Raw genomic sequence first — 24,834 nt, 5'->3', positions numbered from 1 at the left:
CACACGCACTCACAGGTACCTCCCTGTTGTGCTTTTATTTCAATTATAAACTTCCAATGTCAATTTTTAAAGCTCCAAATTGTCCTAAAACATATTTAAAAGGCAGAACTACAAAGTCCAAAACAATAGGATGGTCTACTTTTTACTAATTTATAAATATATTTGAGGAAAGAACAAAAGGTATACTCAGCGAGCAAATATTTTTGGGAGGTTTTGACTCTTTGCATCCGAAAAGAAGCTGCTCCATGTGGAGCTCACGTCATGTGGTCGGCTCCCGCAGTGAGAGCCTGAACTGTCTCTGAAAACCTCACGAGATGAACCGCATTCAGCAGGTGGTTATAAAATTAAGTTAGTACAGAGGACTACGCATCACATGGAGGTCAAATGCAGCTAAAATTAACTCTTTTCAACGGATTTCCATCCCAAGATGTGTTCCACGAAGCAGCTTTTACACGTTGGCACGGGGCCAGATATTGAAACTCAGGGAGACAAACATGACAGGACGTAAGGTTGTTAAAAGGTGTGAAGATCAACTGTAATCCCGCGTCCCTGGAATAACAAACATAGCCGCAGCTTCTTCCTCACGGACACGACACAGACCTGCGATGCAACTCGATTTAAGAAACGTCAGATAATCTGCATTTGTGAATTAGCACAAATCCTGACATTGAGTTAGAAATGAGCATCTGCAATCTGGGCGGTCTAGCGATAGAGGATTTAAAGGGTTTGCATTCTAAAAGATACTTCCTTCAGATTATATATTGTTTTTGCAGATACTTGTGTATCACATGTCTCAATAAATAATCAATTTTGAGGTTACAAACGTTCTTTCAGCTTCTGTCACGGAGCAGCGAGGTGAGACATTAATGTCACGTTAAAAACGTCTTAAAAGTCGGACAGAACCTCAGATCACACACACACACACACACACACACACACACACACACACACACACACACACACACACACACGCACACACACTTGTACTGGTGTGTTGAAAAAGCATTTTATTGAACCTCTTTTCCTGTACACATAGAAACTGGTGCACCGTAACGTAAAGGAGAAAAAACAAAAGCTGTTCTCGCACCGATACTTTCCAGTAATAAGTTCATAGGAAAGCTGCTCCTGTGTGATGAACGGCCTTTGGAAAAACAGCTTCCTGTGTGAAGAGTTGTTCAGGGGTAAAACAGACCCTCTTCCTGGTGCAGTCGCCTTTTCAGACCGACCGGTTTTAAAAATCAGTCCGGTCACGGCAACCAGGGCGAGGCGTGGAAACGGGTGGTCCGGCAGAGTTGGACGAACCTCAGGAATCCAGCCGACACACAGGGCTGTCGTAGACCATCTGCAGGTTCACCTTGTGTCCCACCAGCTCCCTGATGTTGTTGATGCCGTATTTAATCATGGTGGGCCTGCGGGTCAGAGGAGAGCATGTTGTGTGAAAACTCAGCGCTAACAGAGGCCAAAGAGTGTGTGTGCTACACACGGCCTTCACCGACGTACAGTTTGGATGAATAAATAGTGTATATTTGGAATCATTCCTGGAGCAGGACTAACCCCGTTCAGGGAATGAACCTAAATGTGTTAATGTGGGTCAGACAGAAGAGAGCACAGCCAGAGGACCGATGACTTTTGGAGCTGGACCTCACAGCTTTAATCCCTAAATGGAAAGAGATTAGCAACAAGGTATACATTGGCGCAGATGTGCACCGACCTGACCAAATAAAGCAGGTCAGAACGGCTGAGAAACTGGAACAATGTGTGTGCGAGTGTGTGTGTGTGTGTGTACCTCTCCAGAGAGAGCCCCCAGGCGATCACAGACACGTCCTCAGGAAGGCCCATAGGCAGCAGCATCTCCGGTCTGAAGACCCCGGAGTTCCCGAGCTCCACCCACTTCTTTAGTCCTGCATGAACGGGGACGGGTCGCACTCAAATTAATTATTGATTACAGCCACCAAAAACAGAACTGTCCTATAAAAAAAAGGTTTTCAGGCTTTTAACAGATAGAAAGGTTGTAATACTTTCATTGTATGTGTCCTTCCGTTTGTCTATTATGGTTGAAATCCATACAACACATTAATAGCAGTAGTGGCAGCTCCTGTGACCTTGTGATCTGCTAAGCTAGTTAGCATCAGCAGGGGTTTAGTTTGGGGGCTTTCCCTCACTGTAGTTATCTCCAAGCTCGCTTTCACTTGGGACGGTTGAACATGTAGTTATGGCCGTTTGCCTTTGTGGCGAAATGTTTCATTAAAAGCATTTTTACTGCCATTTCTAACATCCCCGTTTATCATCTTGAAAATGTAAAACAGGCATTTTAAAAGATATACGTTTGATGAATCACATCTTTGTTTTATGCACGCGTTATATACTTAACACAAGAACAAATAAATACATTTAGGTGGGGTTGCTCTCATTCTTTTCTCCCCAGAAACCGTTTATTTGTCAGGAATGTTTACACAAACGAGGATTTTTTTCTCGGCGGAAGGTGCATACATATTAAGATATTATATTAATTTGGCGACACGATTTGAGACTATTGTGCACCCAGAATAAAGAGTCTGGGACACGCTGCACTCTACCTTCATGGTAGCTGAACACCTCCATGCTGGGCTCTGTGTACGGGTTGTAGGCCGGCTTGAAGCGTAGTTTGGTGATGCCTAGAAAAGAAATGAAGGTTCATGTTAGTGTGGCGTGGAAACAATCAGCGTTTCATGCCTCCAGTAAAACAACGCAGCTCGCAGCAATACTAATTCGATTAGATTATAAAACTGTATCCATTCTCATTTGTCACCAAAAGTCATACAGACAACAGACAAAGTTCACAGCAGACAAGAAACTTGTTACAAAAGGAACAAACACCAGAAAATGCCGTCCTGAATCACTCACTGAATGAACTTCAGAGTAGAGGAGCGCATCCCCCTCACCTAGTTTGGTGAAGAACTCGTGCAGGATGCCCATGAGGTCCCCCAGCGTGAGCCCGTAGTCGGCCACCACGCCCTCGATCTGGTGGAACTCGGCCAGATGGGTGGCGTCCAGGGTCTCGTTCCTGAACACGCGGTCGATGGAGAAATACTTGACGGGGGTGAACTTCTCCTGGTGGAGAAGAGAAGAGCGTCACGAGTTGGGGAGAGACGCTGCTCTGTACCAGGTTCATACTCATTCTGACCAGTGGATTTCCATGACCAAACATTTAGTGAAATCTCGGTGTAACCATGAAAAAGTGAGTAAATGTAGTATTTAAACTAACAATGAGAATACAAAGCATACAGTAAACCTTAAATGACTCAAATGAATGAGACACTAGTTTGATTAAAAGAATAAACATTTATATTGATGATCTTTCTTTTAAAAGCATATTCATTATTTCAAACTCAGTGTAAATGAACGACATGAACACATGTTTTTTTTCCAAGGACTTTTCCAGGCCTGGAAATAAGCATTTTAAAATCCATGACTTTTCCAGGTTTTCCATGACCGTATGAACCCTGGCATATACTACATTGAAAAGGGGGATGAAACCTTCAAGGTTTGTTTATAGAGCAACGAAACGAAAATGATTACATGGAAATGAAAACAAAAAATATTCTTCTTTATTTTAATTTTTATAAATGGTGTTTGGAGGACGAGTTGGGGAGAGACGCTGCTCTGTAGCCCAGAGATACGTTTCCTTTGAATATCCTTTGGGCGACCAACCTTTTCTTCAGGACTTGGCTGAAGATTTCAATCCTATTAGCATCTATTTTGGGAACTTTCCAAGCCGTGTTTGTGAAGCGTTTGTTGTTTGCAAACAGCCCGGAGCATCTTTCCCGGCGTGCGACTCACCTGCTGCGCCAGTTTGTACAGCATGCGCGCGCTGACTGCCGTGGTGTGAGTGCGGAGGATGTTCTTCTGAGCCTCCTCTATCTTCCAGTCGTACTTGTACCTGAAAGACAGACGCGGATTAGAAAGCAGGCACAGGCCGGGTTAAAGGGAGAATCCGCAGCGTATTTGTCCGATCAGTGTCGACGGTAAATGTAGTCGACTGAGGACATAAAATCCTTTATGGTGTGCTGTGGGGACGCCCTGGTGTCAGAAGCCTGTGCGCAATGCATCATGGGACATGTAGGCACTACCGTAAGGGGCGCAACCGAGCATTAAAAACTCACCGTTCAGATTGTATCACTGTTTTGAGCCTCAAGTCGGATCAACACAGAGGAAAATGTTTGAACCAACTTCTAAATGTGTTAATTTACTTTGTTATATTCATCTTTAGTGGGTTTTTTTGATTTTTTTTAAACCATACAATTCAAAATGATGGATAAGGAAATAAAAGATTATATTTGTGTTGAAACATCTGTAGTTTTAAATGATGGATCAAAAGCTGCCAATGTTGGGAAATTAAACAACTCATAATTAGATCGCTGTTAAAATATGTCATTAAAACAACTGGATGTATTCAAGTTTCCCTCCAAAACCTTAATTTTACAGAATTATATGTGAACACATCATGCTAATATTACACTCATTTATTTTATGTTTACTGCATGGAGCATGAACGCATCATAACTTCCCCAGCTCTCCTGCTGATGTCAACAGAGACGTGTCGTTCACACTGGAACGTGGCCGTGGATCGATGAGCAGGAAGCCTCAACGCTGATCCTCTGACCGCACATCTCCCCGAGTATCGGCCGATAACGATCGACGGTAAAACCGCATTTCACACTTTGATGGTTAAACTGTGGAACCATCAACCACAGTCCATCACAGCGAGGAGGAGAACTCAGCTTCCTCACTCGATACACACTGAGGAATGTGTTAGACTACATTTACCATCAACGCTGACTGGACATCCACATGAAAAAGGTGGCGACTCTTCCCTTTTAAAATCATTTTTACTTCACTTGATGATTGTCGTCTCACCCTTGCGAGCCGTAGCCTCCCTCTGAGTGGACCTTCTTCACTCTCTCCAGGTAGTCCTGAGGGAACCCGTGTGCGAGCGCTGGGTCTGGAACAGAACATGTTTGGTGTAAATAATCAAAAGTGACTTGGGACGCAGCCGGAGAGATGAAAAGCGGACGCCTCACCGGACAGGAAGAAGGTGTCATGCTGGTCTCGGGCCGGGTGCTGCTGGGGCTGGAACAGGGAGTCGAAGTTCCAGAAGGAGCTCTCGATGAAGTTGTTGGTCGGCATCTCCGTGAAGCTACGGGAAGCAGGGAGTTTGTTTTGTTTTTGTTCGTATTTATCGTTTCGCGCGTGTTTTTGAAGTGTGATATTTGCAGCCGCTCGCTCACCCCATCTCCAGGAAGATCTGCCTGAACTGCGTTCGCACCTTCATCAGCGGGTGCATGTGGCCGCAGTCGGGGGCCACGCCCAGGGCCTCGAAGTTGTAGGGCTTGAACGCCTTGTCCTTCCAGCTGCCGCTGCAATACAACGCGAGCAAGACGAACGCTGTGAGGGGCGGAGTCTGGAAAAGCTGTTCCTCCTCACTTCTTCACTGTCGGTAGGTTTTATCGTTAATAAATACAATTTCTCCCAACTTGTTTGAGCTTTTTTTTTTATATCTATCTGCAGCTGAGAGCATCAGTCGGCACAGAGAAGTGAAAGCAGCGTCACGTTGAAATCTTTGTGCGTGGGAAGAAGGAACATCTGGATGCTGCTTTTAGCTAAATCCCCTCTATGATATGATTTCAACCTTTTAATTCCGCTCGCATATTAAACGTCTCATCCTCGGCATGAAAACAACACAACTGTATTATGAGCAGGTCGAATGTTTATTTATTCATACTTATTTCCTATTTCAACGCATCTTACAGACACGGTGAATATTTTAAGATTTCAGTTAAGTTTCACTCAACATGCATTGTGACATTTCTGGATGGCAATTTTTTCCATTTATTTAATTAAATTAAACTCAAAAGCAACTATAAGTTTGCATGACTATATAATGTTTAGAAGGGAGCCTTGTGGAACTGAATAACGGAGAACATTTAAGCTTTTAACACCGGAGGGGAAAACAATAATTGCTCTCCGTTGACTTTATAAATGTGAAGGAGACTCCCTGTCACTTTCTTCTCCTAGCAAACACAGAATAATGGCCGCCTGGTGGGACGCACTTACAACAGAATAAAGAGTTTTTTATAAGCTGCCAATGTTATGTCAATTCTTTGGGTCACGATCATTTTGTCCAGCCCTGCCTTTAGCACAAAGTCCATGTCTTTGGACTCGTCCCCTTTTTAAGGGCGGAGGATTTTCTGCGTCCTCGGTCCGAGTCCCTGCACATCCGTCACTGACAGACGGAGGAGGGCAGACGGGACGCATGTTCACGTTGTTTTGATATTTTGAAATTGAAAACTAAACAGTACTCACTTGGCAATCATCTCGGGAGTGAGCTCCGTCTCCTGCTTGGTGATGGTGGTGCTGAAGGAGCTGCCCTTCGTGATCCAGTACGACTTCACCGTCCTAAACGAAAAAAGAAAACGTGTTTTTTCGTCTTCTCAGTTTGCTTTTCTGAAGATAAAGCACCCTTGGTGTCAAGCCAGAGGATATTTCAGCAGCTTTTAAACAAACATCCAAAACGCAGTCACCCATGCACAGTCTACATTTTGGGTTCTTGACTTGCTGCTCTCCAGAAGTACAGAGGAGTCGTTCCAAATGTCTGATGTTTGAATCTGTTTGTTGCCAATAAATATTCAAACGGCAAGGTCATGTCTTCTTAAAAAACATAATTATGATGTAGTTTATCTGATAATTTATTTGCCTAAATGTTTTCTTGAACGAATGTATAGCTTGCCTATAAAAACTGTGAAAAATGCCCACATCACAGCCAAGATGCCGTCCTGTAGGACAGACATAATAGGATCTCAACCCAACGGCGACTTGTGGAGGGGTTGAACGGTGAGCCACCACAAACCTTCTACCGCCACCTACTGGTGGACAAAAGCATCACAACGATCTGGGGACTTACAGCTCAGAGAGCAGTTTTCTCTTCTTCAGCTCGTTCTTCTCTTTCTCTTCCAGCTGAGAGGAGTTCCCCTTTTGAACCAGAAGCAGCTTATCTCTGACCTGGTCCTCTATGTTCTCCACCTGAGAGAGGAGGGGTGTCGACACACACACACACACACTTTACTCAGCAGCCACGGCTCACAAAACGACCCGTCATAACGAAGAGTCGAAGATCAACTGGCCGCCTACCGTCCTGAAGATCCTCGGGCCGCCCTCGTGCGCCTTGTCCACTCGGATCCACTTGTTGGACATGGCCTTGCTGAAGCCGATCTTCCCGAAGGACAGTTTCTGTACGAAACAATGTCAGCGGAAATATCAAAACAGTCCACTCTGCGTTTATGGAAGAAGAGTGAATGGCTTTTGCCCTCATATTTCTTCAAATAGTTTATGTAAGAGAGCTTTTAATCACAGCCTAAGCTGACTCCCTCCTAAAGTTAAATGCAGGAAGAAATACACAAAGTAAACAGAACTTGAGACACAGAGAAAGATCGTCGTCTACAGTAAAGCTTCCTTTCATTCAGTGTCCCTCATCCGTCCGTTGCCATCTGGATGTAACTTACATGCACCAATAATATTCTCATACTGTAAAAAAAGAAAAGAAAGTACAAGCTTGTGACTAAGCATGGACTTTTAGACTGGTTTGCTCATCTTTGAAAATTCCATCACTAAAAAAAAAAAAAAAAAAAATGATGAGCTAAAAAGTCAAAATTATGAGATAATAAAGTGGAAATTATGAGGTATAAAGTTTTTGTGTGTGTGCGGAAACAGGCTTCCATAAATGTCCCCTTTCGGACCAAAAAATAATAATTCTGTTTTAATATATTTATATATCACAAATATATACATTTAAAAAAATCAGTTGTGGCCTTCTTCCGCCATTCAAATTCATTCAATAAAAAAAATACCAGAAAACTGTGGAAAATAATAATATACTGGAGGTGAAATCTTTAAATGTCCAAAGTCCCAAAATACTTAGTTTACTATGACAAACATTTTATAGCATTCCCCTCACATAACACTTAGATTCCTGCTTCCCACTGAGTGTACACCTGAAAAATAAACTGTCCACATGTGACTCTCTCTCTCTCACTCACACACACACACACACACACACACACACACACACACACACACACACACACACACACACACACACACTCACTCACTCACTCACTCACTCACCATGAGCTCGTTCTGCGCCAGACCCTCCGGCGGGATGGAGCCGAACACCCGAGCTTCGTGGCTGCCCTGCTCGGCTATCTCCGTGCCTTCCCCCGACAGCTCCCAGTGCTTCGAGGAGCGCAGCTCGGCCGATATCAACTGGCGGAGCGGGGAACAGACAAGTGTCGATATTATAACTGCCAACTGGATAAATTAATGGTGTTTTAATTCACTACATGTCACACAATGCTGAGCGCATTAAACCGGACAATTAAAGTCTCTTTAACTTCGACGTTATTGCGTCAGTCGCGCTAACTGCCTAATGTTGACGCCAACGGTTGGACTTCCGCCGCCGCTCCAGACCCGTAAAAACTCACGTCGCCGAGGGCCTGCAGGCTCTTCACGGCCCCGACGAGGACCTGGTGGTCCACCCCGAGGCTGCTGGCCGCCTCCAGGCTGTCCACGCCGTCGTCCGCCGTCTCAATCCGCCGTAGGAGCGTCTCCACCACACCGGTATCCGCCATGCTGGAGCCTTGCGAAGCCCTAAAGAGACCGTCACCGGATGTGACGTCACGTTACCCAAGGCCGAATGTATTAGAGTAACGAGACTTCAAAAAGGTGGGAATGGAGTACCGTAAAGACTGTAGTTCATTTGTTTTTCTGGTGCGCTTTTAGTAGTTTCTTTAATATGAATTGTATGCTATTATATAATTAAATAAGCGTCTCTAATGTTTTATATTTAAACTATATAACAATAGTTAATTCTTCAGAACTGCTTTTAATGTATGACTGTTCTATGTTCTTATATGTTCTATTATTTTATGTTTTATTGCATAGCTTTTAGGTTATTTTAAATGTGTAAAGTGACTGAGTATTATGAAAAGCGTTACATAAATTAAATGCATTATTAATTAATGAAATTTCACAGGTAATACCCTAAACAAAGCTCAGACACCACACTCGTTTGATTCATTTAATTTCTGAATATGAACCTTTTGAAAAGGAAGTCTTCCCTACTTTAACAGCGGCCCATCACAACTATATGGGGCCCCTAAAGTCTGTTTTAATAAAAACCTGTTCTCCGCCATTTCCGGTTGCCAGGTTGTGAAAACTCTAGCTGTTGAGCCCTGAATAGTCAAGTAATTCATACTTAATCTAGTCATTCATAATTCATTTCCAACTTGATATAAATAGATACTTTAAGTAAAAACTTTAAAGACCTCTGTTCAAAATAAAAATCATTTATTAACATAAACACTTTGTTATACATTAACAGGAACAAATCCAACCCAATGAAAAAGCTACATTGAGCAGAAATGTGAAATTAACATCAGAATGTAAGGGTTTTTTCCGGTAAACTCCAAAAAACATTAAAATAACTACATCACATTAGGTAAATTACAAAATGAGCCGAAAATACAAGCGATGCAGAAAAAGAACAAGCTATTTGGAGTAAATTGAATCATTACAAAAAAGAAATACAAGCTTTGGAGTTTTAAAAACTGCAAAGATTTTACTAGTTTTACAGGAGAAAAGAAAACGGCCTGCGCAACACAACTCTTGATAATAAAAAGGAATCCAAGTCAGAGACAGTGAGTAACTTGTGGAATTAGCTTTCCTTATTTAGTGATGAAGATGACTGGTAGCATAGATTAAAAAATAAAAATAACCTAAAAACACAAGACTAAGCACTGACCAGACCACTGAAACAGACCACTAAATTCAGCCGGAACCCATCTCCGCCCAAAAGTCCAGACAACTCCGTTTGTGCCCACATAGAAACTCAAAAGCAAAGAAGAAGCAAACACGGAAAAGGCAGAGAGCACAGGCAGTCGCTTTCTTTGGAGAAGGCTCTGAAGAAACCGCTGCGGAGTGCTTGGTGCCGATGATTCACAGGCGGAGCGGTTAGAGTTTATCTGTACTGGTAGTTCATGCTGCCGTCCTCCCGACCGTAGCCCACTGGGTTGTGGTACTGGTTGGTGCCAAAGCCCTGGTTGTTGTTGTTGACACCACCTGCTCCTTCTTGTGAGTTGTAATTGGACTGGTTGTTGAAACCTACAAAGAAAGTTTTTGGTAGTTAGTAAAACCATTTTCCAAAAGAATAGGCATAATAATAAGTTCTGGCTTGTAAAAGATGGAAAAACTGCAATGAATTATATGTTTGGCCACTTGTGGGCGGTGGAAACAGACGTTGAACACATGATATGTTGTGAACTTTTGTTCTGCTTTGAGGCACTGCTGGCCTTTCAATATCACTATTTAATAACTATTAACTACCTGAATTAATAATGAATTGCAGTAGTAAAACACGTTTATAAAGCACATGTGCATCATCTATAAGTCCTTAATAATTGGTTTTCAATATATATATTACTTCATTGGTTTGCAATATATATGACTTAATTTACAAATGGGGAATCCATCATTTATAAAGTATGAAAACCCAATCATGACACGCATAATAGTCAAGCTTATTAATCAAGAATGAAACATTTATAACTGTTTACGAATTGCATACTAATGAGTTAATAATAAGTGTTGGAACGATGCTTTATGAATAATGAATGAAGTGTTTACTCATGCTTTACTACTGCTAAATAGTGTGTAGTTATTATATGTATCTTTCCAATCCATATTCAAAAATATGTTAATATGTTTTTAATATCCTTAATTCTAAATTAATAAATTGTGCTGATGCTCCAAACTATACAAAAAGCATAGTTAAATTGACTATCATAGTGTGTTGAATTAATAGTTTAGTATTGAATGCTCGTGTTTATAATTCATATTATTTTTACATTATAGAACGCATTTTCCTACTGACAGTGAGCAATTGAAACTCCGTGACACGGCGGTTTGGGGATAGGATAGGTCCAATGGGGACCGCAAATGTCAATAAAAGGTGTGTTCATCCCTCACTTCTTTGAGTCAGTGCAGAAATATTATCATTGCACTGCTTAATTCGTGTGTCACGAAAACATCAGTGCTTCAAAAGAAAAAATATGTTAATATGTTTTTAATATCCTTAATTCTAAATACATTTTACAAAGTTGTGTTGATGCTCCAAACTACACAAAAAGCACAGTAAGTTGACCAACATAGTGTGCTGTATTAATAGTTTATTATTGAATGTTTGCGTTTATAATTCATATTATTTTTACATTTCATACTGCATGTTCCTACTGACAGTGAGCAATTGAAACTCCGTGACACGGCGGTTTGGGGATAGGATAGGTCCAATGGGGACCGCAAATGTCAGGAAAGGTGTGTTCATACTTCACTTCTTTGAGTCAGTGCAGAAATATTATCATTGCATTGCCTAATTCATGTGTCACGAAAACATCAGTGCTTCAAAAGAAAATGTATGTTAATATGTTTTTAATATCCTTAATTCTAAATTAAATGAGGGGAATCCATCATTTATAAAGTATGAAAACCCAATCATGACATGCATAATAGTCAAGCTTATCAATCAAGAATTAAACATTTATAACGGTTTACGAATTGCATACTAATGAGTTACTAATAAGTGTTGGAACGATGCTTTATGAATAATGAATTTAGTGTTTACTCATGCTTTACTACTGCTAAATAGTGTGTAGTTATTATATTTATCTTTCCAATCCATATTCAAAAATATGTTAATATGTTTTTAATATCCTTAATTCTAAATTAATAAATTGTGCTGATGCTACAAACTACACAAAAAGCATAGTAAGTTGACTATCGTAGTGTGCTGTATTAATAGTTTAGTATTGAATGCTCGCCCCGGGGTCTCCTACCCCGGGGCGAGTGAGTCTGACTTTATCACCATAACATAAAATAAAGTGGGGATGTCTGACCTCCCATTAGAGGTTTTCCAGGCACGTCCAACTGGTAGGAGACCCCGGGGAAGACCGAGGACACGCTGGAGGGATTATATCTCCCGGCTGGCCTTGGAACGCCTCGGGATCCCCCAGAATGAGCTGGAAAGTGTTGCGGGTGAGAGGGAAGCCTGGGTCGGCCTGCTGAACCTGCTGCCACCGCGACCCGACCCCGGATAAGCGGCTGATAATGGATGGATGGATGGATGAATGCTCGCATTTATAATTAATATTATTTTTACATTTCATAACGCATGTTCCTACTGACAGCTGAAACTCCGTGACCGCTTAAATGTGTGCTTACGTCACACAAAAAGTAAGACATTTGAATGAATCAAATTTGCATACACACAACAATTATGACAATTGTATGAAGTTGTAGTTATTACTACAAGTTATAGGTCATATAAGTAGTGAACATGACTACTTGAACTGGTATAGTTCCAAAGGCAGTTGAATAAATTCTGAATAGGCTAGCTTAGTACAGTTGTATTAAAACTGATTCAAAGTCGTAGCACTGTTCAAAGAAACAGAACACAATTACATACAGCAACAGATTATCAGGTTATCCTCAAATATTTGCACAAGCTGGCACTATGACTCCACTACCAGCTAACTTATAGCCATGGTCTGTGTTAATATCAGAACACCAGCTATCTTATAGCTATGGTCTGTGTTAACATCAGAAAACCAGCTAATTTACAGTCTTGGTTTGTATTAAACGTCAGAGGACTGGCTAACTTATAACTAATTATTAGTATTGCTTTGTTAGACTCCCACAAGCCTTCCGGTCACGTGGATGTGTTTGTTCGTGAAATCTGACTTTGTAAGGGGTACTTATCACGAGTTTAGTGAAACGTTATGGTCGCCGCAGCAAGTTCACGGAGTTCTTACACTTAACACATTACTTTAATTTACTTTTTTTAAGTTCATAAACGTTGTGGTTGTGGAGATAATTAAGTTTAAGTTTGATAAAAAGAGACTTTTTTTTTCGAAACAGGCTTAAAAGGTTAAGAATAAAACTGTTTTGAAAGGAAGTTCATTAAATTAAATGGGTTCAGTCATGGATTTTATGAAAACTTAATTGATAGCATAAAAGTCTGATTACATTAAAGTGTTCAAACTGTAATAATATCTCTGAAATATGAAGTTTATTGGATATACACACTTTGTCAGGAAACGGTCCCCACCGTGCAACGACACACATCGCAATACCCCCTATGACCACTAGGTCACACACAAAATAGTGAAAATCAACCCTGTGGGGACCTTTTTTTTTTTCACACACACACATACACACTCAAAGTTAGACAATCGTGCATTCAGTGTAGCTATGACTTAACAGTGTTGCCGATATGACACCGAAACGGCAGATTCTACATAAAACATAAAAACAGCAAAGACAGCTCATTCGTGTTTGGAAGTGACAGAATATTAAAAATGAAATAAAAACAAGTCACGTTAAGATTCCTTTCAGTATTCTCATCGAAGTAAACTATTTGGAGAAAGAGCGAGTGAGTGAGTGAGAGAGAGAGGACAGGCGGTTGCAGTCTTGACAATAATCCAAAAGGCAGTATGTTGTCCAGCTCCAACAGGCTTTCACTTAATCGTGATCCAAACAAATGGAAACAAATCCCCGTGGCCGGTCCGACACATGGAGGCAATCCACAATAAATCAGCTCTGGTTCTATATGTCCAGGCGGTTGGGTTCATCCTGTAGCGTGAACGGTGGTCGCGCAAGGGAAAGAGGAGGGTAGGGGGGAGAGTAGGAAAGGCAAGACCTCGCACCTAACTCGGTGGCACTCCGTCGGCTAATTATCCTAGTGATCCCGGAGGAAATAACAATCCTCATCCGATATTGGCATAACGCCTTCGGTCTTTTATCTCACCCCGTGCTAAAGCGTTAGGTTTTTGTGTTATTTTCAAATTAAGTTATAGGTTTTGTCGAGGGTGTTTTACAGCTTGCGATCTAGGTCCCCTGCGGTAGGCTGTAACTTCTCTCAACCCTTATCAAGCGAGTAAGTATATCGTCTATACCTTCTCTCTACCTATTTTGACACCATCTCATCATTATGACAAACACTGCAAAAGTCTTCACCCAAAGACACTTACCTTAAGTCTCTTTGGTAGATTCAGTCGTCACCTCTGTATCTCACGATGGATGGACAGGGAAAGAGGGTTTAAATTGTTTTAAAGAACCAGAACCTTTGGTTTGGTGTCAGTCCCTTACGAATGGTAAGGCCGAGTTTTTATTCAAAGTTTATCTTACATACAAAAAATTCAATTCAATTAAACAGTTTAAAAGTCACAAGTAACTAAGAGAAAGGGTTAAGTTTTTAGAGCTGGTGAATGAACACCTCTTCTCTCTTGTCTACTTCTGCACAGAATTGCCAGGCACCCCCCTCCTGATAGCAGAAGTTTCTTCCAGACTCTAAAGCTGGAGACCTGTCCCAACCCCTAAGGGCTGGGACAGGTCCAATCTGATTTTTCTCCTTTTCTAGTAAAGATGCATATTAAGATGCGTGCTGACGGGGAGACGGACATTTTATTTAAATATATTTTCCCTCTCTGTGATGACTGTAATTTAACCCTGTAAAGCCTAGCTCGTTAAATAATTATATATTCTAGTGCAGAGGTTCTCAAATGGGGGTACATGAAATTAAAATATATATTTAAAATTAGCATCCATTCAAAAATCCTCTAAAAAAAACAAATGAATTGAGTTAGTTGATCAAAAAAGTTCAACAGAATTGGATATTTTCCATATTAAATCAGACACTGTTGGCACAGCGCTCTTTTTTTCGACCAAAAATGCTTTGCACTGGTGACGGGGTACTTGGGGTACATCACAAGAAAAAGGTTGAGAACCACTGTCCTAGTGAACCATTTGACAAAAAAAAACCTCTTTGGTTGACTGATTTATTTATTTTTAGCATTTATGGCAATCTCTATACCTCACTTCTTTTTTTACTTTCAGAAACATGGATATTATGAAAAAAAATTTTTAATCAATATTACATTTATTGTGCGGTATATATACACACACTATATCTAATTACTAAAATAATAATAGACTTCATTATTGATATCACATCTATGTTTTTTTTTTTACCATTTTCTTTTTATTCAACAATAAGTACACCAATACAAATCATCAACAACATCGACAACCAGAATGAAAAACAAAAAATGAAAAACCTGCTTCATATCAAGTCTGTGTCAACTGCCGTAGAGTCCACTTTCTCCATTTACTGTCCATCCGTGATCCTGTCAGCCGTAGCCTGTGTGTCAGTCTTTCCATAATGTTTAATGAGGAAAAACTTGATGCAAACGTGGTGCGCTGCTCGGCGGCTGCACTGCGACCCAGTCAGCCGTGTATGCCTTAATGTTTCGTGTTTTGTTTCGTGTTTTGTCTCGGTTTAATTTTAATGTTCATGTCAAGTCCTTACATGCACGGGAATGTGTAGGATGAGAGCCTTGAAAACCGTTCTGCTTATCCTGCTGTGGACTATCAGCTCCCGTGGACGATGTGGGTCAGTTGAACCTCAGGCTCAACTCAACAGCAACACAAACAGCCGGCGTGAGGAAAATCGCCACGGTACGGACATACGCAAGGTACAGTCATGATTTCCGTGAGGCATCACTGTTTGTTTTCACGGAAAGCTGGTTAAAGCCATCAAAGCCAGACTCACTCTATGAAGTCCCTGGATTCACTCTGGTGCGAATGGACAGGGGAGGGGGGAGTGGCTACGGTGGTGTATGTGTGTACATCAATGATCTCTGGTGTCGTGCCTACTCAATAAAAACGAGGATATTTGACGATCCCAATGTAGAGATCCTGGGCATGACTCTAAGACCATTCTACTCGCCCCGCGAGTTTGGGTGCATCTTACTGTTTGCTGTTTATGTCCCCCCGAAAGGGCCGGGAAGAGCTGCACAGGCAGCTAGGACCATCGCTGACTGTGTACATGAACTGCAACTGCAGTACCCAGAAGCACCAGCAGTTGTCCTCAGAGATCTGAACCAGTGTTTTCTAGACAATGTGCTGCCGGGATTTGAACAATACGTCCAGGATACCACCAGAAAAAATAATATATTGGACAAGTGCTATATAAACATTAAAAATGCATATGTAGCCAGGGTTGGGCCACCTATATCGACCTCTGATCATAATATTGTGTGCATTACTCCAGTCTATAAATCAAAACTAAAAAGAGGAACGCCTGTGAAGAAAGTAGTGAGGACATGGACAAATGAAAGCAAGGAACAACTAAAAGCATGCCTTGACTTGACAGATTGGGACACTTTTAGTTACGGCTCGTTGGATGAAATTACCACAGTCACAAATGATAATATTAATTTTTGTGTAGAGCTTGTTGTTCCCACAAAGGAGATAAAAATCTATCCTAATAATAAATCCTATGTGACCAAAGATATACAAGAAATAATACATGAGAGGAAAACAGCCTTCATAAATAAAGACTTTGGAGCACTAAAATTGGCAGAGAAAAAGCTAAAAAACAGAATTAAACAAGCAAAATCGGCACATAGACAGCGTTTGGAAGACGCATTCAATTCTAATAATCACAAAAAGACATGGGACACAATGAAATCTATGACAGGAATGTCATCCCCATCCAAACCTATTTTGACAGAAAATGAAGGTGCCTTAAGCAATGACCTAAACACATTCTTTGCTAGATTTGAATCATTAGATAATTCCTCAAAGTGCACTGAGATACTTAAGGCTGTAATACCTGCCCCCTCAGACAGAATTACCATCACTGAAGAGGATGTGAGAAGGGTGTTTCGGTGTACCAATACAGGGAAAGCTAATGGGCCAGATGAGTGCAGTGCTTTCCTCCTCAAGAACTTTGCATCTGAGCTGGCTCCAGTGTGGCAACCTATATTCCAAACCTCTGTAGACACACACACACACAATCCCTCTGTCTTGGAAAACCTCCTACATAAAACCACTACCAAAAATCCGATGTCCAAAAGAGCATAAGGATTATAGACCCATAGCCCTCAGTTCAGTGATCATGAAATCACTTGAAATAATACTGCTACAATATCTTGTTAGTTTAACCAAAGAGAAACTTGACCCCTGTCAGTTTGCTTATAAAAAGGGCTGCGGTACAGAGGATGCGGTCGCCACACTGTTCCACCTGATTACAAAACATCTAGATCAGTCTAAGGACAACTATGCAAGGGTGTTGTTCTTGGACTTTTCTTCAGCCTTCAACACGATACAGTCTGATATATTGGTGTCAAAGATGGTCCAGTTAGAACTGAATCCATATTTGATTCACTGGTATGCATGTTTCTTAACCAACAGAGTACAGAGAGTAAAGGTGAACAGAACCCTTTCCTCAGCATTAACTACAAATGTTGGCGCTCCACAGGGTTGTGTAAGCTCAGCTGTACTCTTCACTCTTTATACTGACAGTTGTCGTACTGAAGAATGTCTGTCTGAGGGTAGGAGCAAAAGACCAGATCAGTACATTCTAAAGTACTCTGACGACACAGTTTTAATTTCTCTCTTAAATAGTTTCAGTGACCCTGGACTGCACCAGCAGAGAGTAAATAAGGTGGTTGAATGGAGTGATAACAACGCTCTCATCATAAACACAAAAAAGACAGAAGAGATTGTTTTTGGTACACCACTGGAGATATGCAAATCTCCTATTACTATTCATAGTGAACAGATCGATCAGGTATGTTCATACACATACCTAGGAGTAGCAATAGACCATCTTCTTTCATGGAAAGATCAGATCGAATCCGTGTGTAAGAAAACAAAGCAAAGAATCTATTTCCTTCGCCGTTTAAGATCTTTTGGTGCCAGTAGAAGGATTCTTCTTTTGTTTTTCACTTCTGTCATTATGAGTGTTCTTCAGTACTGCAGTACCACCTGGTATGGATGTCTGTCTGTAGCCCTAAAGTCACAAATGTTACAACAACTAAACATTTGTTCAAAGATTGTTGGACAACCACTTCAGGAGCTGTATGCTTCCACGTATGACAACAGCATGCTGAGGTTGGCAAAAAACATCACCTCAAACACTAATCATGTTTTGTATAGTGAATACAGGTTATTGCCCTCAGGAAGGAGATACGAGGTACCACTTTTCAAGAAGGTTAGACTAAAAAAGTCTTTTGTCCATCAATCGACTTTGATGCTAAACCGGAGATAGGCGGAGTGGTGGACAATGTGCTCTCGACTATCTGTACCCATGTATGTAAATTTGTTGTGTTTCAATGTGTCATGTCAATGTGTGTAATTCATGTTTTCTGTTTAAAAATGCAACGGCTGCTGGGTCGCAAGACAAATTTCAGCACCAGCTGACGAATAAAGTTCATATCATATCATATCATATTTATTTCCCCCACTGTGTCCACCCAATGGGTCTGAGTGGGTAGATCTTCCGTCCCCCATTTTCTTGTAATGGCCTTTTTACCTGCAACCATGAGTATCTTGAATAGATACAAGTCCCCATCATGTACCTCATTGTCTGTGTACATACACAGATACATCAGCTTATTGTTCATTTGGAATTCGTATCCCAGAATATCTTGTGTTATCCTATGGACCATTGCCCAAAACCCTATTATTTTGTGACAATTCCAGAATATATGTGCATGGTTGGCTTCAGATGACCCACAATTTCTCCAAGATGACTTTCTTGTTTCAGAATAATTATTTGATATTTTAGGTGTGATAAAGAACTGTATCAGATTTTTCCAGGAAAACTCTCTCCAAGCTCGCAAACAGGTTGTTGTTTTATGTTTTCCCACATCTTATCCCATTCATCTTCAGATATTTTCATGTCAAATTCTCTTTCCCATTTTTCTTTTATGTACCCTGTTGCGTTTTTGTCATCCATCAATGCCTTATATAATGTAGTTATAGTTCTAACCCGGTTCCCTTTATATGCATCAATCATTACTTGCACCACCTTGTTCACTTCTAGAGAGAGCTCCTGTTCAATCCGTTTCCCATAATAATCCCGTACCTGTAAATATTTGTAAAATTCCCGCCAATCCAGGTCATATTTTGTTTTCAAGTCTTGAAAACTCCTTATCCTCCCTTTTTCCACCAGTGTGCACCATGCCGTAATGCCCTTCTCCGCCCACCATCGATATTGGTCGATTATTTCCACATAATTCCCTATCTTTCCCCGGTTTAGGTATGACCGTTATTATTGCTTCTGTCCATGATGATGGTAATTTGCCTTTTTGTAATGTCCAATTAAACGATTTAACTAACAGCGGAGACAGTTCGTCTTTGAATGTTTTATACCATTCCGCCGGGTATCCATCACTCCCCGGAGATTTCCCATTTTTTAATCTGTTTATTGCCTCCACTACCTCCTCTATTGAAATATCCCTTGTTAGGGTATCATTCTGTGTCTGTTCTATCTTTGGTAGGTCTAGTGTGTTTAAAAAGGACTTAATCTCCTCTCTTTGTGCAGATTTTCGCTGTGTATATAACTCCTCATAATATCTCTGGAATATTCTTTCTATATCCTCCGGCTCTGTTATCAATTGATTCGTAAGAGGGTCTCTAATTTTATGGATTTGACTAGTCACGAGTTGCTTACAGGTCCGTCTCGCCAATAATTTAGTGGCTCTCGGGCCTATCTCATAATAATTTTGCTTACAGAACAGAATCTTCCGCTCCATCTCCTCTGTTAGATGTTTATCTATCTCTAGTTTTACAATCTGACTGGAGCCAGCAGAGTTTATTCTCACCATGGGTGCTCCTTTTTTCTTTTTAGCGACCTCGGCCATGGAGCCCTCTGGGAAGATGCCATAAGAACAGTGTCTAAAGTTCTGTTTTTAGGACTAGATTTTACAATCCCTGGTTGATTTGCACTCCTGAGATGTAAAGTGGGTTGACGCAGACATGCAAGGTGTTTCCGGGTAAGCGTCGTGGTACTGTCTGTGGGACAAAAGGGTTAAAGCCTCATTGGAGTCATCAGGTGGGCACCCTCCTTCCATCGTGTTTCGATGATAGGCCCACAACACCTCCAGAGGGCTCATCGGCTACACCTGGCATCCCAGATGTGCCCCCCTCTGCGCCACAGATGCTATTTTGGGGCCCAGGTGGCGTCTCTCCTCTTCACCCACAGCCACCAGCTTGCCCATTCAGCAGCGCTCGAGAGGGCTTTGATGGCTTGGCGTTGGGCTTGGCCTCGAATTCCCAAATCCTTAAGTAGCCTGGTAGTTGTTTTACCCACGAAGCCTCTGCAGCCGACTTCCACTGGGCAAACTTTGGCTTTCCAGCCACGTTGCTCAGCATCAGCTGCCAGCTCAGCATACTTAAGGCTCTTTCATTCGTAGGCCTCCTTTACAGCGTCCTCCCAGGGCACAGTCAGCTCCACGATGTACACCTTCTTGGTTGAGGAGGACCAGAGCACGAGGTCTGGTCTGAGGTTTGTAGTGGCGATCTGTGGTGGAAAGTAGAGCCTTGGACTCAGATCCACCACGAGCCTCCTAACTAAATACCCAACAATCAGGATTGTTTGAGTCTCACAGGTGAGCCAGTCCGGTTTACCTGTGTAATCAATAGGAGTCTCGCTACAGGGTTTCTTGGGCATCTTTGAAGGGAGGGGATCCATCCCAAGCACTTTGTGAAGCTGTCCGAAAGCCGACTTTCCCTTAGGGAAGCACTCGTCTCACTCACTTGTGCACTCGCTATGATGTCTTCTCTCTTTTCTTTGTATAGCCGACCTCTTTATTTATTCCCTTCTATATTATATTGGATTTATTTATTTAAATTATGATTTTTGAGGGTTTATCGTCGCCGAGTTGAGAGAGCTCAAAACTACGTGACTGCTCACTCCACCATCTTTTCGCCTTCTCATATCTATGTTTTATACTAAATACAATCATATCCTTTACTTTCCCCTACTGCATCATACCGTAACAACACAAGATCCCATTCAAATAATTTAAACTTTCCCCTGACTGACTGGAGCCAGCAGAGTTTATTCTCACCATGGGTGCTCCTTTTTTCTTTTTAGCGACCTCGGCCATGGAGCCCTCTGGGAAGAGCCTCTCCAGAGCAGCCAGGGCGTCGGCATTGGCGGCTCCTGTGGCAGCAGCGGGGGCTTCAATGGGTATTATTCAACTCCTCCACAGGGACCCTCTAGTTTTATCGTCTCGGCGGCCTTTAGTTCCACTCCTGTGGGCAGGCCCATGTCCTGGAGGACCTGCAATCATACACACCAACCGTAGTAAAAAAGAACTAATCTACTAAACTAAACTAAAATCTACTATGGGGAAAAACATTTTTTCTACCAAAAATGTTTTGCACTGGTGACGGGGTACTTGGGGTACATCACTAGAAAAAGATTGAGAACCACTGTCCTAGTGAACCCTTTGACAAAAAAAAACCTCTTTGGTTGACTGATTTATTTATTTTTAGCATTTATGGCAATCTTTATACCTCACTTCTTTTTTTACTTTCAGAAACATGGATATTATGAAAAAAAAAGTTTTAATTAATATTACATTTATTGTGTGGTATATATATACACACACACACACACACACACACACACACACACACACACACACACTATATCTAATTAATAAAATAATGATAGACTTCATTGGGGCCCCTAAAGTCTGTTTTAATAAAAACCTGTTCTCCGCCATTTCTGGTTGCCAGGTTGTGAAAACTCTAGCTGTTGAGCCCTGAATAGTCAAGTAATTCATACTTAATCTAGTCATTCATAATTCATTTCCAACTTGATAAAAATAGATACTTTAAGTAAAAACTTTAAAGACCTCTGTTCAAAATAAAAAACATTTATTAATACAAACACATTGTTATACATTAACAGGAACAAATCCAACCCAATGAAAAAGCTACATTGAGCAGAAATGTGAAATTAACATCAGAATGTAAGTGTATTTTCCGGTAAACTCCAAAAAACAATAAAATAACTACATCACAATAGGTAAATTACAAAATAAGCCGAAAATACGAGCGATGCAGAAAAAGAACAAGCTATTTGGAGTCTATTGAATCATTACAAAAAAAGAAATACAAGCTTTGTAGTTTTAAAAACTGCAAAGATTTTACTAGTTTTACAGGAGAAAAGAAAACGGCCTGCGCAACACAACTCTTGATAATAAAAAGGAAACCAAGTCAGAGACAGTGAGTAACTTGTGGAATTAGCTTTCCTTATTTAGTGATGAAGATGACTGGTAGCATAGATTAAAAAATAAAAATAACCTAAAAACACAAGAGTAAGCACTGACCAGACCACTGAAACAGACCACTAAATTCAGCCGAAACCCATCTCCCACTCTTAAAAAGTCCAGACAACTCCGTTTGTGCCCACATAGAAACTCAAAAGCAAAGAAGAAGCAAACACGGAAAAGGCAGAGAGCACAGGCAGTCGCTTTCTTTGGAGAAGGCTCTGAAGAAACCGCTGCGGAGTGCTTGGTGCCGATGATTCACAGGCGGAGCGGTTAGAGTTTATCTGTACTGGTAGTTCATGCTGCCGTCCTCCCGACCGTAGCCCACTGGGTTGTGGTACTGGTTGGTGCCAAAGCCCTGGTTGTTGTTGTTGACACCACCCGCTCCTTCTTGTGAGTTGTAATTGGACTGGTTGTTGAAACCTACAAAGAAAGTTTTTGGTAGTTAGTGAAACTATTTTCCAAAAGAATAGGCATAATAATAAGTTCTGGCTTGTAAAAGATGGAAAAACTGCAATGAATTATATGTTTGGCCACTTGTGGGGGGTGGAAACAGACGTTGAACACATGATATGTTGTGAACTTTTGTTCTGCTTTGAGGCACTGCTGGCCTTTCAATATCACTTATTAATGCGTTGTAAAGCATAGATAGTCCTCACTTTATATGAGGTCAGAGAACACATTTAATACTTAAATAACAACTATTAACTACCTGAATTAATAATGAATTGCAGTATTAAAACACGTTTATAAAGCACATGTGCATCATCTATAAGTCCTTAATAATTGGTTTTCAATATATATATTACTTCATTGGTTTGCAATATATATTACTTAATTTACAAATGGGGAATCCATCATTTATAAAGTATGAAAACCCAATCATGACACGCATAATAGTCAAGCTTATTAATCAAGAATGAAACATTTATAACTGTTTACGAATTGCATACTAATGAGTTAATAATAAGTGTTGGAACGATGCTTTATGAATAATGAATGAAGTGTTTACTCATGCTTTACTACTGCTAAATAGTGTGTAGTTATTATATTTATCTTTCCAATCCATATTCAAAAATATGTTAATATGTTTTTAATATCCTTTATTCTAAATTAATAAATTGTGCTGATGCTCCAAACTATACAAAAAGCATAGTTAAATTGACTATCATAGTGTGTTGAATTAATAGTTTATTATTGAATGCTCGTGTTTATAATTCATATTATTTTTACATTATAGAACGCATTTTCCTACTGACAGTGAGCAATTGAAACTCCGTGACACGGCGGTTTGGGGATAGGATAGGTCCAATGGGGACCGCAAATGTCAATAAAAGGTGTGTTCATCCCTCACTTCTTTGAGTCAGTGCAGAAATATTATCATTGCACTGCTTAATTCATGTGTCACGAAAACATCAGTGCTTCAAAATAAAAAATATGTTAATATGTTTTTAATATCCTTAATTCTAAATACATTTTCCAAAGTTGTGTTGATGCTCCAAACTACACAAAAAAGCACAGTAAGTTGACCAACATAGTGTGCTGTATTAATAGTTTAGTATTGAATGTTTGCGTTTATAATTCATATTATTTTTACATTTCATAATGCATGTTCCTACTGACAGTGAGCAATTGAAACTCCGTGACACGGCGGTTTGGGGATAGGATAGGTCCAATGGGGACCGCAAATGTCAGGAAAGGTGTGTTCATACTTCACTTCTTTGAGTCAGTGCAGAAATATTATCATTGCATTGCCTAATTCATGTGTTACGAAAACATCAGTGCTTCAAAAGAAAATGTATGTTAATATGTTTTTAATATCCTTGATTCTAAATTAAATGAGGGGAATCCATCATTTATAAAGTATGAAAACCCAATCATGGCATGCATAATAGTCAAGCTTATCAATCAAGAATTAAACATTTATAACGGTTTACGAATTGCATACTAATGAGTTAATAATAAGTGTTGGAACGATGCTTTATGAATAATGAATGAAGTGTTTACTCATGCTTTACTACTGCTAAATAGTGTGTAGTTATTATATTTATCTTTCCAATCCCTATTCAAAAATATGTTTTTAATATCCTTAATTCTAAATTAATAAATTGTGCTGATGCTACAAACTACACAAAAAGCATAGTAAGTTGACTATCGTAATGTGCTGTATTAATAGTTTAGTATTGAATGCTCGCATTTATAATTAATATTATTTTTACATTTCATAACGCATGTTCCTACTGACAGCAAAAAGCTGAAACTCCGTGACCGCTTAAATGTGTGCTTACGTCACACAAAAAGTAAGACATTTGAATGAATCAAATTTGCATACACACAACAATTATGACAATTGTATGAAGTTGTAGTTATTACTACAAGTTATAGGTCATATAAGTAGTGAACATGACTACTTGAACTGGTATAGTTCCAAAGGCAGTTGAATAAATTCTGAACAGGCTAGGTTAGTACAGCTGTATTAAAACTGATTCAAAGTCGTAGCACTGTTCAAAGAAACAGAACACAATTACATACAGCAACAGATTATCAGGTTATCCTCAAATATTTGCACAAGCTGGCACTATGACTCCACTACCAGCTAACTTATAGCCATGGTCTG

At 40.4% G+C, this 24,834-nt stretch overlaps 1 protein-coding gene across 1 annotated transcript; it reads right to left on the bottom strand.

Annotated features, from left to right (window-relative positions):
• Window positions 1–996: 996 nt before the first annotated feature.
• Window positions 997–8,663, bottom strand: farsa (phenylalanyl-tRNA synthetase subunit alpha; the record flags this gene model as incomplete). The annotated part of the gene is made up of 13 exons (XM_079233843.1): window positions 997–1,409; window positions 1,787–1,901; window positions 2,577–2,654; window positions 2,922–3,090; window positions 3,820–3,919; window positions 4,897–4,981; window positions 5,061–5,176; window positions 5,268–5,396; window positions 6,343–6,435; window positions 6,941–7,059; window positions 7,168–7,266; window positions 8,161–8,298; window positions 8,517–8,663. The coding sequence occupies 13 exons, from the start codon at window positions 8,661–8,663 to the stop codon at window positions 1,304–1,306; spliced, it is 1,494 nt and encodes a 497-aa protein (XP_079089969.1). The 3' UTR covers window positions 997–1,303.
• Between the last annotated feature and the right edge of the window lie 16,171 nt (window positions 8,664–24,834).

Source organism: Taurulus bubalis (genome assembly GCF_910589615.1).
Source record: "Taurulus bubalis genome assembly, chromosome: 17".
Taxonomy (NCBI): domain Eukaryota; kingdom Metazoa; phylum Chordata; class Actinopteri; order Perciformes; family Cottidae; genus Taurulus; species Taurulus bubalis.
Note: the sequence above shows the minus strand (reverse complement) of the source record. Positions and strands in the feature narration are given on the sequence as shown.